This window comes from Pagrus pagrus (assembly GCF_965226575.1).
Source record: "Pagrus pagrus genome assembly, chromosome: 17".
Taxonomy (NCBI): Eukaryota; Metazoa; Chordata; class Actinopteri; order Spariformes; family Sparidae; genus Pagrus; species Pagrus pagrus.
In genome coordinates, this window is record NC_140201.1 from 7,267,787 (window position 1) to 7,286,827 (window position 19,041).

The 19,041-nt window shown below is 40.5% G+C and overlaps 1 protein-coding gene across 1 annotated transcript; it reads right to left on the reverse strand.

Annotated features, from left to right (window-relative positions):
• Nucleotides 1–5,962: 5,962 nt before the first annotated feature.
• On the reverse strand, nt 5,963–16,510 carry zc3h12ab (zinc finger CCCH-type containing 12Ab). The gene is made up of 6 exons (XM_084380165.1): nt 16,204–16,510; nt 14,261–14,771; nt 9,994–10,133; nt 8,888–9,122; nt 8,701–8,801; nt 5,963–8,616 (listed from the first exon to the last, which is right to left on the reverse strand). The coding sequence occupies exons 2-6, from the start codon at nt 14,656–14,658 to the stop codon at nt 7,667–7,669; spliced, it is 1,824 nt and encodes a 607-aa protein (XP_084236291.1). The 5' UTR covers nt 14,659–14,771; nt 16,204–16,510; the 3' UTR covers nt 5,963–7,666.
• Between the last annotated feature and the right edge of the window lie 2,531 nt (nt 16,511–19,041).

The following is a 19,041-nucleotide window of genomic DNA, read 5'->3' on the forward strand; positions in this document are numbered from 1 at the left end:
TGTATTTCCACACTGCTGTACTTCTTCCATCCCTGCTGACATCTAAGAACAGCACAGCGTGTCCCGACTGGTATGCATTTGCAGTCAAGTGTACCCTTGCTTGTATGCTAACCTCAGAATTTGCATATTATGTGAAGGTGCACACAGAGCATGAGTCACGCTTCAAGAAGGCACGCGTGAACAGAACAGCGAGTCCAGCCAAAGGAGGCCAGTCCAGCCCCGAGGACGCTGTTGTCTCGTGTATATGAGGGGTTTTTCACCTGGATGATTAATTCTGTCACGTTTTTGGATTTTAAAGGCGGTTATAATCAGTATTTCATTGTGACAACGGGAGTGATCTGAGTCTTACAGTGTTTTAAACAGAGTTTCAGCTCATTGTTAATCTGATAGGCAGCTTTTTGTGTGTGAAAAAGTGCTAAAAACTTTACACTTGCAACTTGTAGTATGTTTCTGCAAACCACAGATATGCTTTATGTTGCAACTTCATGTTTTCAGTTTTGAATTTCATCTTGTGACAACACTGTACTTATGATCTGGTTATAGGTTTAGGCACAAAAACCACTTGGTCAGGGTCAGAAAAAGCTCACGTTTTGGATTAAAAAACTGTCTTTGTCAACACAAACGTGGCTGGAGACGTCCAGACTTCAGGTCGTAAACATGTAATGTGAACATGTTTTGTAGAAATGTGATATGTAGCCTGTGACACATACAAATGTGAAGATATAAGTTGTTTGCAGAAATGTTAACTGCTACTTTAACACTTTATTCAGACGACCGGGCTGTCTAAATGCTGTAGCTGTGTGACAATCAGACTCACGTTCATCAGGGGGACTCCAACACAACACCAAATGAATGGTAATATTGTTACGTAACTGCTGGATGTGTAAATAAACAGCTGCTCTCAAGTGTCAAGTCACAGCCTATCAAATTTAAAAGGTTATTGGTGTGTCAGTGTTGTCATTACACCTTTTTGACGCTAACAAGTGGCCAAAACAAATGTACGTACATTTTGTAGGTGTATGAACAAAGAAAGCTGCTTTAATTAAAAGTGATAATGATCTCTATGATGCAACAAGATGTTGCATAAGTTCAGCAAAACCCTTAATCAGATTAAAGATGTGTGGTTTGGAGTCGGTTCTCTCGTATTGTTTTCCTTTCCAGGAACCTCACCTGTTCCTGTGAACGTGGGACAACCAACTGCTTTGTTTTTACTGTGAATGGAAAGACTCGGTATCAGTTTGATATTTTGACTGATAGCTGTTAGCCGCGGATACATTTCACCATCATCGGCAGGGAGATGGGAGTTGCATTACAACACTTATCAGTGGATTTATTTTAGGATAGGTTCACATTTTAAAAACCTATCTGCACGATATATTCACGTCTATTATGTTCTATTATGAATTGGTGATTTATCGGCGGGCCATCATCACTCCTGAGAACCAATATAAATCACTGTCAAAAGATCAATTACTGTTTTATGGCTTCACAACGCTGTGGTGACGGCTTCATTTGGTTTTGGCACAGAATCGACTTGGAGAGGTTCAGGCAAAGAGCTACACTTTAATCATTAACCGTGGAAATATTTATAACAAGATTCCACCAGGCCAGTGTTTGCCCCCGTTTACAGTCTCTGAGCAAAGCTAAGCTAACCAGCTGTAGCTCCTGGTTTGCTAACAGACATAAGAGTCGTATCGAACTTTCATCTGACAAGAAAAACAATTATTTGTTGATGATCATGTGTTTAATTTGTAGGATATTGAACTATAAACAGTAGATTAAGATGGAATTATTCAAGTAAATAATAATAATAATACTTATTTACTTACCACTACGTTCACCAAAACGTTGTTTGTCCTCTATAACACCGAGTGACACCATCTAGTACTTTATGTTTTGAGGCTACTTTGTCATGCACCCATTAGCTTCTGTTAGAAAACTGGTAACGTCAGCGCTCAACCACTTCCTAGCTGACATTACTTTTCATATGTGTGACAAAGTACGATAGAATGAGTGTAAATTAATTCAAAAATATTAACTTACGTCTTGGACACACTTGAGGAAGGCTAACCAGATGGTCATGTTAGCTAGGAAGTGGTTGAATGCTAACATTAGCTAATGAGTTATGTTCTTTTACTTAAATTTGGCCGATGTCCCTCCAGATTTGAAGTATCCTTCATCTTTTCGGTTGCTGATTGATCTCGGTGTGGTGAAGTGATAATACGGCAGATTCACCACATTTATATGACAGTAGCGTCATCTTAGCATTTGAGCTGCCGACCTTGGGCGCGACAACAGAGGAAAATGGCCGCCGTGTGAGCTTCTGTTAAATAACAGCTAATGTTAGCATTCAATCAGTTCCTAGCTTACAGTACTATTTGATACATGTTACAAGATACGACAGAAAAGATGTACATTTATTTTAAAATATCAACAAACATCGTTGACACATTCATAATTTGGTAATGTTAGCTGGCATGTGGTTTAATGCTAATGTTAGCCAATGGGTTAGCAAATGTGTTGTTTTACCTTGAAATATGGCCCGATGTCTCCCCAGATTTTCACTATCCATTATCCTTTCAGTTGCCGATCATTTGAAAAAACAGTGAAAAGGTATATTTGTCAGATTACCTTAATTTATATGACTTGCAACCTAGAAAACAGCAGCATTATCGCACCATTTGAGCTGCCCACCCTGAGCATGAAGACGGAGGAAGATGGCCGCCGTGTGAGCATGGTTTTAGCTTCTGTTAAACAACAGCTAATGCTAGCATACAACTACGTCCTTGCTAACATCACCATTTGATAGTGTTACATCACATACCGTGGACACATTTATTTACTGGACGTAAACTAATCAGATCGGCAATGTTAGCTAGGAAGTGGTTGAATACTACGATAGCGAACAGGTTTTCAAATACTTCACCTTGAAATATTTTCACTACCCATCATCTTTTCAGCTGCTGATTAAGGACACACTGAAAAGATAAATATTTGCCAATTACTCGACACTAAAACAAACCTAAACCTTGAAAATGGCCTCCGTGAGACTATTACTATTACAGAGAGCAACTTGTTTTTCAGTGGCTGCATCACATCAGCGCTTGTGTTTTCATTTCATGTGAGAATTTCTCGACTAACCATCTGTACAGAATTTATTATGGCGTTTCATTGGCAGGCTTGGATACCAAAACATAATTATAGAAGCATCAGAAAACGTGACTGTGGATATAAATGTGTGGAAAAGAGCCCGCAGGTTTCACAGACATAATTACCAAAAGCAGTCTGAACTCTGTTGGGTCATGATAGCGTCTCATCAAGAGTCTGACATCATCAGACATCACCTTTTCTCTTTTCTAATCCAAGCTGGCACCACTGATTTTCTCAATTATGCATCATGATATTGCATGTTAACACAGGACTGTATTCATTCCTGCATTTTTTTGCTAAACGTGTTAAAACTGCTGTCTAGGTAGAACTTCAGCTGGCCTGATCTCCAACAACATGGAGACTTGTTTGGACTACTTGGAAGAGGTGGAGTTGCTGACAAGACCAACAACCTGGACCTGAACGTTACCAAGACCAAGGAGATCTTGGTAGATTTCAGGAGGGAGAAGCAGAGGTCCCATTACGCACCACTACAGATCTACGGGACCCTGGTGGAGAAGGTGTCCAGCTATAGGTACCGCGGAGTTCATATCTCTGAGGACCTAACACGGACAACCCACATCATCTCACAGGTGAAGAAGGCTAGGCAGCGCCCGTGTCACCTCAGACGGCTGAGGAAATTTAAGACCTCCACCGGGCTGCAGAAAACCTTCTTCTCTGCCGCCGTCCAGTCTGTCATCTCTGGAAGCATCACCGCCTGGTACGGCAACTGCTGCACCCAGGACCAGAAATCTGCAGGACCAGAACTGCATTGCCCTGCCTTCAGGACATTAACACCAGGCGGTGCAGGTCCAGAGCGACCAGGATCACGACGGACATTCACCGACCCGACCATGAACTGTGTGTGAAGCCACCTTCCTGCAAGCGCCTACGCAGTGTCATGGCCGGATCTGGGCATCTGAAGAGGAGCTTCTTCCTTCACGCCATTCAGACAATAAACCCTCATAAATCAACATCACACACACTCGGCACACACCATATATCACACAAATGCATACTCACCGTGCTACTTTGCACACGTATATTTTATTTTATTTTCTGGTTGCACTATTTTTTTGCACAATAAACGGAGATGTTGCAATTTCATTTCTCCGCTGCTGCACTTGTACGATTGCATGTGACGAATACATCTTTGAATCTTGAATTATTAAATGAATTAATTTTTCTTTTCTGTTTGTTCTTATTCATACATACAAACGGTGACTTTTTATTTTATCTCGCAGTATCTAGATTCTGTTGAAAGGAGACGAGAGCAACGTTTCCTTGTTCCACATCCGTATGTGAGCCCGTATCGTGTGTTGGAGTTTAATATTTATTTAGTTTATACCGTTTTGCAGTGTAAGCAGGGAAAGTACAGTTTGAGCTGCAACTTTTTTCCGCAACTGACTCATAAATCTGTTTGAGTTTTTTCCCTCCAGCAGCTCTTTGTGTTTGTTAAACGTACCATGACTAAACACGCTCACTTGTCTGACAATGTGAAGCAATCACGGATCAGAATTTGTATTATACCGAGCACCTGCCTCGTGCGAGTACACCATGTGGTAACAGTGGGAGGGTTCATGGAGATCAAGGGGCTATTTTTCATGTTGAAAGACATCCGAGTAGCTTTTTTTCTTCAACTGCCAGTAACTGAAACTGGAGGTCTCCCACCTCCGCACCGAACGCAACACTATCTCATCTATCTCTTGATTTAAGAAGGAGAACATGTGCTGCTTTGGTTCATCATAACTTGTCTCTGTGTGGATGTAAAGAGGTGATGTTAAACATACGCACACGAGGGCTATGCAAAGACAGCAAACCTGTTTTACACATGTACTGTAGTGCCTGTATACTCCTCGTCTTATTTGGATACAGTCAGAGGTGGAATAAAGTACATTTACTCACCGTACTCAAATAAAAATGTGAGGTACTTAGACCTATAGTGTATATATATGCGTGTGTGTGTATATATATATATATATATATATATATATATATATATATATATATATAGTGTCATATACGTGATGCATTGTTAGCATCTTTAGCTCCACTTTGACCAACCGCAACGGTAAAATGCTCGACATCCAATCCAGGAAAGTTTTTGTGTTTGCAACTTGTAATGTCGCATATTTATATTTCTCTATTGCTACTTTAAATTAAAGTGTAAGTTCACCCAAAAAATGAACATTCAGTCATTATCTTCTCACCGTCATGCTGATGAAAGGTTCGGGGCGTTGCAGCACCCTCCTCAACAACTGAAGTAGACGGGGTTGTCCAGCTCGCCAGGTGTGATCAAGGTCTACAGAAGCCTCAGGATCCCAAATTGATTTGAAAAGCTTGTGCACGCGCTGCAGACGGGATGTTTGCTAACGCGCTTAGCTTAGCTTAGTTTAGCAGCTACAGTCATGGCTTCGGCTTCTAGAGACTTTGATCGTGGCTGTCGAGCTGTATGGGACCATTTTGTTTTTCTACATTTTAAAACAAGCCCTCATCTACTTCAGTCATTTTTATTTTATCATATCTGTCTATTGGATGTTTTAGTCTTGCATGTGTTCTGGCTAAGGGGACCTTGAGTCCCATGAAAGGTGCCTTTAAATAAAAAGTATCTTTCAAACAGTATTTGTACAACCCTTTTGCTGGCTTCTGTGTGAAGTCTGTTAAACACCGTTGCCTCAAGTTATTTCACTCGAGTCGAGGGCTGCACGTCTCTCTTTCACACACACACACACACAGTATTAGTATTGTCAAAAAGTGATAGATGGATCCCGTTACTGTTGAGTAAGAGTGTGATGCCTCATAAATTCCCACTGCACACGATTACAAATGTTTATTTTCATTTCGTAACAATTACAGTCATCGATATAAACATTACATATCCATGTCTGTCATTCTCAGTCAACCATTGGTCAATCAACCCTCATGTTAATATTATAAATGTAACTATAAATTAAAACACTGACAAACACTTTTCTTATACTGTCCTCGTATCATCTTACAAAAACACACAACACTTTCTCACGCTCTCATCATCGATATCAACAAGTACAGACACATTAAATAAACTCAACTGGGAATATAAGACATACATAAGGTTTACCATCACTTATGCCTATAAAGTGTGCGAAACAATAACTCAACGTGAATTTATCATGACACATTTGCCGAAGGTGTGAGACTGCCAATTATTGCCCAACCCCACGCAGCAGTTAGCTGGTAAAGCTCGGTGCACGGTGCCAATATGACACAAAGACATTTTCATATTCAGTGCTCCCCTCACCCACACCAAACATATAATTAAACAGTTTTACGAGGGCATCAGCAGGTGTTATAAAAGTATTTTTTTACGACATAACAGTTGACATAGATTCCATTTAATTGCACCGCATCAGGAATCTGACCTTGGTTTCGAGTGTGTCGCGCACCGTTGGCACTACTCAAGTACGCCGGAGGCTTTATAGTCGGCTGAGCAGGTAGAATCGGTGGTTAGAGAAATGAATCTGTTGTTCTGGCTGTTTCAGCTCTGCAATTCAGTGCACAAGAATAGAGACGGAAAAGGAAAGGAAAGCCCTTTAAGTCTGTCAATGAGAACCGGCTGGATATCGACATGCTTTACCGTAACAAAAGTTTGAATGTCGGCAGTGACCGTTTCCCGTTTTGAATGACGAAGAAAGACCATCGCCACCTGCCGGTGTAGTCTTATATCCTCTCATGCAAACGCAGAACGTTCGACCTTTGCTTTTTCGCGATTAGCCTTGGTTGCGCCACGCGGTTTGTCAAAGCCAATAGCACACATATGCCTTGCAGACGTGACAGACATTGGAAAGACGGCGTATGGGGAGCATTTGCTAATTGCTAAAAGCCGCAGACAACGGACGTCCAGTACCAAAAGCCCCGACAACGCTGCGTCAGGGCCTCAAATAATCAGCGTGCACTATGTAAGATTTGGCCACCTGTTGAATTCGTACTCAAAACAAATAGGAGGCAGCATATCACTGGAGTAGCTGCTAACTGCAGACGCCATTACCTAGTTAGCTCAGTTAGCCGTGCAGCTAGTGGTCCGGACCTGGAGCTCGGGAAGAGTTGTGTTTAGACTGCTAGCACAGGAGCTTTGGACCAGGACAGGCTGGGGGCTAACTGGTTAGCATGCTAACCTCAGTAGGCATTTCTGCATCAGCACTGTTGTTTCTTGAGATTGTAGTATGTAATTTTTTTTTTTCTATTCTTTCAACTAAAATTCGGACGCATTGCACCTTTAAATCACATCACGAGCCGTTAAAATCCTCTTTTTCCTTTTTCTCTTTCCTGTTTTTTAAATAAAAGATACAATTTGTATCAACAGCACACTGGCTCTTATTTTACCCAGTTCAATAAGGTAACTTATTTTCCAAAACATTCAATTAAAGTTTATAACAAGGTGGATACCACAATACAAAAATACACAAACTCATGTTTCGATTCTCTGTCTTTCCACTGAAAGACGTGGGTTCACACCGGCCCTGGATTCATCTCATCTCTGCTACTTGTTCTGACTCTGCAGCATGAGGATCTCAGCCACCAGCATCTGCGGATCCATCTGCTGAGGGAACATGTTCATGGCCGTGTCCACTAAGTGGGCACTGAAGATGGCGAGGAGCTTCTTCCGGACGACCTCTCTCTCACCCCCCTTGGCCGGACTCTGTTGCGGCCCCTGAGGTGGCGGAGGAGGCTCCCAGTGCGGCAGGCTGCGGGCCGCCAGAGGATTAGCCCCGAACGGATCGGACCAGTACTGCTGCTGCTGCTGCTGGGGGTTGTGGACTCTGTTGCGCTGGAAGTCTGGTGGCTGACTGTACGCAGGCATGCTGACTGGGTACCCGCCATAGTTGGCGTATTGTGGCAGGCCGTAGGGGATGATGTCAGAGCCGTGGCTGCTGACGGGCCCAAGGCTGTACTGCTGGTTGTGGTGCTGGAAAGCTGGTGCGGTCCCCTGAGAGGACGGGCCATGTGAGCAACAGCTGCACGGTGCACTGCGAGGTGGGCCGTACTGCTGTCTCACACTGTGGGTATACTGGTGATCACTCCAAGGAGCCTCCAGCGGCTGACTGTCTATGGAGCCCAAACCAGAGTCCAGCTGCTCCTGAGAGCCACCGTGCCGCACTGAGGCCTGGTCAGAAGACGAGTGTTGGCCGGTCTTCTCCTTTCTAGACGAGGCTCTCTTATTGGAGCGGTGACTCGCCTTCACCTGATGTTCGTGTTTGTGATCTTTCTTTAAGGAGCTGCTCTCGGGTCCCAGAGTCAGTTTCTTTGCCATGTCCTCCACCAGCGAGAGGCTTTGTCCCGGCACCGGACTCGAGCGAGCTGAAGGTAGTTTCTGAGCAGGGGACGGGTTCTTGGCGTTCTCCCGCAGCTCGTCGGCAACCGAGCGATTGGACTGTTTGGGTCGCTCAGGATGGCTGAATTTACATTTGATCCCATACGTACATTTCTTACCTGAAAGAAGTAATAATAGCAATGATAAGTTTTAATTCAAAACACGATGACAGGACCAGTGATGCGATATGAAAGTTCTCTCACCATATGGGCACAGCTGTTTTTTCTGAGTCTTTGGAAACTTCCGCAGAAAGTTCTCCAGGGTCGGTCCATGACGGCCCAGAGGATCATCAGGAGGCATGAACCTGCGTCAGGAGGTTCAAACATTAGTCGAAAAGTAGCACTCGGGGAGGGAGCGAAGGAAGCGTCGTATCAAGGAGGCAGAACTCACTTGTTATTGACGAAGGAGTACATGAGCAGCCGCTCCTCGATGAAGCGCTTCCACTTCGGTTTCTCCGCCTGAAGGTCCCGGTACATGTCGTTGGACACGATGATGCCGTCAGACTCGTACGCCAGCTTGACGATGAAGCAGTCGTCGTTGCAAACCACTCGTTTACCTGCCACGCGGCGTGACGGCGTGAACACCAGGATCTTCCTCTTCTCCAAATCTCTGAGGATGTGTTGATCTGTAAACCAAACATAAAGTCAGATATTGTTTCGTTTTGACGATAATAATCGGCTGAGAACAGATTATTATTGGTCGGGCTCTACTTTTTGTTTACATATACAGTACTTGGTTATAATACGAATGGATTATAGCTGCTTTTAGTCAATCACACACAAAAAAAGGCAGATTACACTTCACACACAACCTTAATTATCATTCCTCAGGAAGTCACTGTTCCATTTTGATTTGCGTCAGACAGATTTAACCTAGTTTAATATTAAACTACGGGGCCTTACGAGAACATCCTGTGAAAAAGCAAACTATTTATCAGCATGAGCAATCTGTTCATGTAGCAAACAAGCAGTTTGGTGTCACTTGCTGCTTCTAAATAGGCCACAGTGACAGCTTCAATGGTTATCTTGTAGCACCACAAACCATTGGAAAAACCCTGCATTGACATCCCTTTGATATGTTGTGACAAAGATTGCAGATAAAGTTCATTTACTTTGCATTTCGATAACAATCAACACGGGGTATTTCCCAGCAGTTGAATCACAGGAAATCATGTCCTGCTCTTCTTAATCTGTCAGGTCCAGTGAGAAACTGTGGTCTCCCTTGTTTTATTTCTATTAAAATGTTTTTTAAAAATGTGAAGAGTTTTATCCAACCAGCAGTCAAAAGCACAAAGATATTCAAGTATTTATATGTTCTCATTTCCAGTATGACAGAAAAAGAAGTACAACCTGCTTTCTTATCATAATAATGAGTATAATAACACCTAACAGAGATCCCTGCCACACCCTGGATCAAATTAACAATGATGGCAGTGTTGTGTGGCAAAGCAGGAAATAGAAGACGTCCAAACAAACGTGAATTCCCATATTTCTCACCTGTGATGGGAACATCTGGCCTGGGCTGCTCCTTCCTCCACAAGGGAACAAACACAGTGATATCAGAGTGGCCTCGCTCCAGGAAGAAGTTCACAGTCAGCTGGATTCCCAAACAAGAGAAAACTTCCTTGTTCCCATGGCTAAATGCAGGAAAGAATGAATGGAAAACATGGAAATTAGTTGAGGAACAACATTCACACTTCAGCAATTAAAGTGTCTGTGGACAAAAACTTGAACAAACAATGACTGACGTGTCTTTTATAACGTCACTCTTATCAGTACAACCTTTTACAACACGTGCCATGTAAATCTGAGGATCACAATAGAGTTATGGAGGAGAGCTTGATGATTTAGTTAACTATATGCACTCCAAATGTCAGAAAATGTATCAGACAAGGAGGGAAATATTTACAAAAAAAAACAATTATAGTGGTTTAACCCAGACTGAAATGTAATATAGGACATATATATGCCTGAAATACCCATCGTAAAAATGTGTTTATGGGCCCACAGCTGTGTCTCTAGGCTATGCAGAGTTGACGGGCCGAGTGTCTGGAGGGAGGGCTCCTCCTCCGTACACGCCGAGCTAGAACGACTCGGCTTCGGCAAACCGGTGTTGCCACAGGGCTGCTCCTGGAGGGGCAACCGGTCCTTCAGACAACTGGCCTGTCCGCTCTCTCCAGCCCAGAGACACTCTGACAGCACCCGGCCAGTCAGGGAGTCTCTGCACCAGCCAAATAGGGTGGTGTGTTTACTGGGGAAACTACAGGTCACAGTCCCCTGTATTAGCACCGCCATGAAGCACTTGAGAAGCTGGAAAAGGCGGGGAGGTGCACATCAGGCTACAGCATCCATCTACTAAGAGAGGCTGTTGTGTGACATGCGAGTACGAGCGCTTCATTTTTTCATGATGGTATTGAAAGGCCATTTTTAAATACGCTGGGATAATGTGTCAACGGCCAACCCTACTGTGCAGTTACTCTGAATTTATAAAGCGCGTTTCCCAAACTATTATGTCATAATAATAATTTGCAAATTAACATTTTTGCTATCTTGTTCGGACCAATGCAGTAACCCACAAAGTACTCCAGTATCTGTGGTTTAATCTAAGCTTGTTGTTGAGCATGGCGACATCCTCCACTTCAACACCTGCATGCAACTACCTGTCAGAAACACTGACATCGGAGCAGTTAACCTCAGGAATCCAAAGACACGACACGTTGTCCCTGCTTATTTACTTTAGCTGAGCTGTAATATGTAAATACGACACCTCTTGTCAGCCCTCAGGATTTTTCTGGATGTGTCGAGTTTAAAGCCAAGACAAACAGAGAGGTGAAGAAGACAGAGGTGTGAAATGCTGTCAGGCCCGTTTCTGTCAGAATCAGCTCTTTATAAGAGGTGCAGGTCTTCAAGGAAACAAGAAGGCACTCATATATTCCCTGATTTGCATACTCGAGCTGGCTGTCTACGACATGCCTGAACGGGCACGCCTGGCCCGGGAACGGCAAGACAGATAGGTGTATACCGTGCACGCACACACACACACACACACACACACACACACACACACACACACACACACAGTTTACACACCGCATTTATTACAGTCTCATTCTCTCACTCATTGTTTCTGTTCCTCTAACTGTACCTGCAGGATGTCTGGGTATGACATGGTGAACGAAGGAAAAGGTTGCACGTACCCAGAGGCAGCGCTCCCTCAATTACAGACCATAAATCATCATAAGTGGTGCTGAAAAGGTGAGCAGGTAACAGTTCCTGCTTTTCTCTTAGCAATATGACAACCTTCAACACTGAAGTAGCAGTAGCCCTCTGAGGAAAATGGGAACTACCCCACAGGCGACGATTAAACAGACGGCGCCGACTGTAATTCTGGATGAGCTCGGTCCAGTTTGTCACAAAACTGTTTAAAATATGTGGTCTGTGAAAGGATTATCAGGTTTATTTAAGGTATTTAGGGCTGCATAATTAATCCAAATATAATCTGTGTGGCAAAACCGCATTTTAAACGAAGTACTGTAGAGCTGCAGAGGTGTCTCGGTCTACGTATCTTGTTTTCCAGATGCAAGAAAACATGTTTGTACGGTACAAACCAAAACAAGTGTCACTATCATGATTTTAGTGGTTGTTTCAGTGAAAATGAAAAGTGTGACATTTGTGGTTTTGAGGTGAAATGTCTTGACAAAAAAAAAAAAAAAAACACCTCACACTTTGTTTTAAGACCAAATACCTATGAAACGACTTACATGCTAACACGCTAAACTGGGCATCACAATCTGATATCCCTGTGCTGGCGCCTGCATTGCAACTGGCCTGTCGTGTTTTTGTGAGGTCATAGTTTTGGGACTTGGAGGTGGGAAAAAACACACGTATGTGCATGGGAGAAATATCTTTTCAAACGTGTTTAACGTTGTATAAGAGTCTATATTAGCCCAAAATCATGTTTTCCTAAAGCTAACCAAGCGTTTTTTTTGCCTAAACCTAACTGAACGACAGCAAACTGAAAGAAAGAGAATCAAACCCAGTCTCCTGAGTGACAATCCTAGACTTATCTTAGTTTATAAACCCTTATCACTGAAACTCCCACTCAAACATCATTTATAAGACAAATACAAACTATCAGATCGATCCGAGTCACTGAAGCGGGAAACTCCCCGAGTCACCTGTCAGACCTTTCAGCTCCACATCACCTCAATGAGGACGAAGCTCATCTCCAAAACAAACAAAGAGTGAATCATACGGGTGCTTAAGATGAAATCAAACGTTTCAGGATTTTGTCATGTTTGGTTCAGGTGTTACTTTTCACTGGTGAGTCGTTTGACTGCTCACTGGACAAGTGTGGGAGAGACTTCAGCTGTCAGGTCGACCACAAAACCACATAAACTGAAATGAAAAGTGGGCGCTGCAGCAGCTGTCGGACTGTCGGACACGTTATGTTCGTAATTTTAATAATAACTGTAACTTTAAAATGCAAAGATATGGAAAACAAAAACATAAAAGCTGGACTTTTAGCAAAAGGGCTGAACTGAAAACGTTTTTATCAGAGCTGCAGCTCACGATTATCTGACGAACATTTTCTTTATTCATCCATCAGCTGTTTGGTTTATAAAACCTTGTTAATTATGAAAGCACAGAATTATCTTTTATAGCTCGTGTCAGATCCAAAAACAGTCACTTTAGTATCATGAAAAGCAGCAAATTCTCAGATTTTGAGACATGACAAACATATAAATATGAGAAAAAAAGTCATAAATGTGACAAAGAGTCATAATTATGACACTAAAGGTCATAAATATGAGATAAAGTCATAATTGTGAGAAAAAAATACATAATTATGCAATTAAAAGTCATGAATATGAGGAAAACGTCATAAATGTGAGATTAAACGTCATTAATGTGAGATTTATAACTTTAAATCTCACATTTATAACTTTAAATGTGAGATTAAAAGACATTAATGTGAGATTTAAAGTTATAAATGTGAGATTAAAAATCATTAATGTGAGATTAAAAGTCATAAATGTGAGATTAAAAGTCATAAATGTGAGATTTAAAGTTATAAATGTGAGATTAAAAGTCATTAATGTGAGATTAAAAGTCATAAATGTGAGATTTAAAGTTATAAATGTGAGATTAAAAATCATTAATGTGAGATTAAAAGTCATAAATGTGAGATTTAAAGTTATAAATGTGAGATTAAAAATCATTAATGTGAGATTAAAAGTCATAAATGTGAGATTTAAAGTTATAAATGTGAGATTTAAAGTTATAAATGTGAGATTAAAAATCATTAATGTGAGATTAAAAGTCATAAATGTGAGATTTAAAATTATAAATGTGAGATTAAAAGTCATAAATGTGAGATTTAAAGTTATAAATGTGAGATTAAAAGTCATTAATGTGAGATTAAAAGTCATAAATGTGAGATTTAAAGTTATAAATGTGAGATTTAAAGTTATAAATGTGAGATTAAAAATCATTAATGTGAGATTAAAAGTCATAAATTTGAGATTAAAAGTCATAAATGTGAGATTTAAAGTCATTAATGTGTGTAAAGTCCGAAATATGGGATAAAAAATGTCATAATAGATTAAAAGTCGTAACAGATCAACTTTCTGCCAACTGACTCATCAATTAATCAACTAATGATTTCAGCACTAAAACTATAAAACAAAGAAAAGCAGCGAGTCTTCAGTGTGAGATGATATCACCTGTAATCTGAGGCAACAATCACTGCAGTGTTTCTCACCTCATGGCCACATTGCTCCCGTCTATAACGACCGGCCTGAGAGCGTCTTCATCCTCACCGCTCTCCTCTCTGGTCTGAGCAGACGATGATGACGATGACGACGATGACGACGACAGTGAGGATGATGAAGACAAGGGCAGCAGCATGGTGGGGCCCGCAGACTGGATGTCCCCTCTGGGCACCAGCACCGACATGGTGGTCAGCAGCCCCCGCTTGGCCTCCCGACTGGCCCCGATCCTCACCAGCTCCCCCAGGACTTTATCTGTGTCCGTGTTGGGGCCGAACTGCTGCTGGACGGCCTGAACCTGAGCCGTGGAGTAGCCCAGCTTGTGGAAGAAGTCCAGCTGGGCCTCCGGGTGCCGCAGGTCCGGGGATGGGTCGGGATCGCTGGGACGCATGCTCTCACAGGAGGGACAGGAGGAGTCTGGAGCTGGGAGAGGGGGAGGGAAGATCCATGCAGGTGTGTCAGCGTCAGACAGAGTAGAGAGAGCAGCCTCGGATCATGATCCACCTGTCGGGACAAAAACAACATTATAAGTGTTGGTGTGAGCAGAATTTAATCCTAAAAGACAGATAAATAATAAACTGCTACTAAAATGTGAGGGTTTGCTGCTTTTCTTCATCATAAACTGAATATATATCTGTTGGTCAGGTAAAACAAGGTATTAACACATCTTCTCGGGCATTTTTCACTATTTTCTGACATTACAGACAACACTACCACTCCGTTACTTGAGAAAGTCATTAGCAGATGAATTCATAACCATTAGCTGAAGCTCTGGCGTCATTATTGATCTTTTATTGTTTTAGTTCTCTCTCTCAAACCTACTTAATAGCATTTTCCTTTATCTTTCTATCTTTTAAATCATCATATTCAGATATAATAACTGTATTTTTTCCCCAAATCAGATTAATACTCATTTCTACGGAGCACTATTGATTATTTTCACTCATGAATCATCATCTGCTGATTGTTTTTTGTTCATTGAGTCATTGCTAAAGAGCTCAAGATGTCTTGAAATGTATTATTTTATATATTAACTTCACAATAAAATAAAATCCTGACATTTAAATTCCTGAAACCAGTTAATGTTTGACATTTTGTGCTTTAAAAATAGTTCAAAACTGTTGCCGATTCATTTTATATCAATTAACTAATCAATGAATCAACTAATCTTTGCAGCTCTAAAACTATAAAAACTAAGAGAAGCAGTTTGAGAAGCTGAAACCAGCAAATGTTTGACATTTTTGAGATAAAAAGTCACAGATATGAGATGAAAAGTTGAAAATATTTGATAAAAAAAGCCACAATCATGATAGACGGTCAAAATTATGGAGGTAAAAAGTGAAACTTATGGGATAAAATCATAATTGTAAGATAAAAAATCTCTAAAACTATGAAAACAAACCAAGAAAAGCAACAAATTCTCACTTTTGAGAAGTTTAAACCAGCAGATATTTGGCATTTTTGACCAAAATTGGAATAATAGGAAATAATTATGAGATGAAAAGTTGAAAATATATGAACAAAAGCAATAATCACGAGACAAAGTCATGATTGTGAGATACAAAGTCACAGATATGAGATGAAAAGTTGATATTATGGGCTAGAAAGTCAGAATCAGCCTGAATGATTCACAGCTCATCATTCAGGCTGATCAATGAATCGACTCTTGTCTTCAGTCCTGATCACTTCATATTCACCATCCACACTAACCACAGTGTAACGTGTTACACATAAACAGCAGATAAACAGATTTTATGTCATTAAAAAGACAAAAACAAAACTTTTCACCTCATTAAATGAAAGTAAAACATCCCATTTCTTGCTCGCAGTTGCAGCAGTTGAACTTTGACTACGTAGGAGCGAGTTGAGAAAAAGTCTGCGGAGCTGCTTCCGCCTCAACTTTAACTTTGAACGACACAAGAGGAGACAAACTTACCTGAAATCCGTCTGCCGAGTCGTCAGGTGCGTCTTTTCCTCTCAGGTGGACGAGCTCAGCTGATGAGCGCAGCGCCGTGAAGCCGCACTTTTTAACTTGTGAGCATGTTTGTATGAGGAAGTCGGGTTTTTCCTCCTCCTGACATCATCAGACAAAACCAGCAGCCGGCCGACCAACGTGGAGGTTTTTGGGCGAGTCACATGCTGAGACTGACTATGTAAATGACAATACACCGTGACTCATCCAATCCACTGCGAGCAATTACCCGAGAGTCGGCGAGGAGCGTTTAAAGACAGTAAACAAGAAGCGGTGGTGAGCAGGAAGTCTGAGCAGGGCTCATGGCCTCCTTCATCAGTGTGGCAGCAGGTGAGGCAACTGTTTGTTACTTTATTAACTGACAGCTGCTGATTATGTTTGTGTAAGTGTGTAGGAGCCGCGCAGTCAATATACGGTGGCCTTGAGGGTCAAAACACAACATTTAAGACAAATTAAATGTTGTGTTTTATGAAGTTATGTGTTTTGTGAAGTGCTTTTAATGTCTTTTAGGAAATGTTACTTTGTTTTGTGAAATGTGTTTTTCTTAAAAAAAAAAAAAAAGTTTTTCTTAAAATGTCTGTTTTTTGTAAAATGTTTTTGTGTTTTGTCATTTTTTTGTTTCATAATTTTTTTTCTTTTCATAAAATGTTTTTGTGTTTCGTAATTTATTTTTGTTTCGTAAAATTTGGGGGGGGGGGGGTTTCGTAATTTTTTTGTGTTTCGTAAATTAAAATTTTTTTTTTTTTGGTTTTTCGTAAAATGGTTTTGTGTTTCATATTTTTGTTTTGTAAAAAAAAAAAATTTGGTAAAAAAAAAAAGTTTTTCGTAAAATGGTTTTGTGTTTCATCATTTTTTTTTCATAAAATGATTTGCTTCAGAAAATGTTTTTGTTTCGGAAAAAAAATGTTTGTTGTAAAAAGTATGTTTTTGTAAAAATAATTTTTTGTTTTTCGTAAAATGTCTGTGTTTCAGGAAAAAAAAATAGTGTTTCGGAAAATAAATTTTTGTTTTTCGTAATATGTCTGAAAATGTTGTGTTTAATGTGTTTTAACTAGTGTCACAGGTGATCAAATAAATGTAGTGACTTAAAAAGTATAATATTTGCCTCAAAAACTGTTTGGGAAAAATGACTTCCCACCACTGTGTAAAAGAAAGACGATAAGCTTCTTTTAAATTGGCGTCCACTTATGAAAAATACTAGAGGACCTATAATTTTACATCTTTTTTCAGATTTAAATCCCATCAAATCAGCTTATCTCAAGAGAAAATGTCCTGTAGCAACAACCATCATTTATCTTTTACCTAATATATACAGTGTCTTATATAATCAGTCAGATGCAGGGCCCTAAAAAATTGTTTTGTAAAGCACATTTCTGAAACTCTGTGGTATTGTTAGTAATCAGCTGGTGAAGTCTTGAACAAGTAAAATGTACCATGTAAGTATAATATATAGTGAGATGTACAAAAGAAAAAAAATACTTTGAAACTCAATTTTAACAGAATAGTTTTGCATGGTTGTATTTTATAAAAAAAAAAAGATTGATACTGCTCTTGGGTTAGCTTAGCACAAAGACTGTGAACGGGTAGAAACAGCTAGCCTGTCTCTGTCCAACAGGAACAAAATCTGCATTTGAATACTTTTAAAGCTCGAAAGTTAACACATTATATCTCGTCAACACAATTTGGAGTTATTTATGAGTTAATTGTGGGGCTATGTGTCCTTGTAATCATTCATCACAGGTTGTAGCCTTAATTGTGAGCAGTTCAAAACAACAGGTGATTTTTTTCCTTCTCTGATAGTTTCATTTATTGTCATATTTTTTAAAAGAAGTAGGAGAAAACACATATTTAATGAAGCAGAAAGACATCTAATACTATCTAATAATTTTCTGAAGGACTTAACCGTCTGGTTATCCCCGACAGTTTTCACAGGAGGCCTTCGTAGGCCTTGACCTCCAGGTTGGGACTCAGTTGCTGTAAGTGTATCTTCAGAAGCCTCAGTTGATTTACAGCTTTCACTAAGTAAGACAAGGCACACGCTTTTTAAAAATTACAGGCCTCGTGCTCACAGTGTTTTGCATACTGTCACTAACAGAGTCATTTGAATGGTCTTGTCAGGAATTTTACACACTTGCTTTAGGTGTGTTATCAATCACTCTATTCAAGTATGCACTAATGAAGACACAAAGACGTTTCAGTTCCTGAGACTGACGTCAGTATTCTGAGTAAAAATGAGGCCGAAGAAAAGATTCTGAGGGAAGAAACACAACTGAGATTTAAGTAATAATTCTGAGAATAAAGTTTATATTATTTCACATTCAAAGCTCTGATTAAAGTTCAGAATTAAGCTGTAACAAAAACATCAACAACAGTATGACACTCATTAAATTTATTTTCATAGATATTTCAGAAATAAAATCATTATGTGAGTATTACAGAAATACTTTTAGAAGACAATCTAATTTTTCTTTAGTGATGCATTTCTTACTCGATTCACCCTCTGTGACAATTACGACTTCTCCACGGTGGTTCTGGCTTGTGCACCATTTGAGGAGGGATGTTGGGGAGCACAGGAGGATGAACATCAGATACTGAAGGCACAGTGGGTGCTGGATGTATCATACGTGGTCCTTGGCCACCTGACGTTGGTCCAGAAACTGTGGCGGAAGTTGTTGATTCTGTTGCCTGTGTGGTTTGTGGCTCAGGTGTCGTTTCAGAAACTGTGGCGGAAGTTGTTGATTCTGTTGCCTGTGTGGTTTGTAGCTCAGGTGTTGTTTCAGAAACTGTCGCAGAAGTTGTTGA

Excerpts from the sequence above, each read along its gene's own strand:
- zc3h12ab (XM_084380165.1), bottom strand. The coding sequence starts at position 14,658 with ATGCGTCCCAGCGATCCCGACCCATCCCCGGACCTGCGGCACCCGGAG. Across the intron at positions 10,134-14,260 it reads GGGAGCAATGTGGCCATGAG|CCATGGGAACAAGGAAGTTT; the intron begins GTGAGAAACACT and ends TCCTGCATTTAG. Across the intron at positions 9,123-9,993 it reads GCCAGATGTTCCCATCACAG|ATCAACACATCCTCAGAGAT; the intron begins GTGAGAAATATG and ends TTTGGTTTACAG.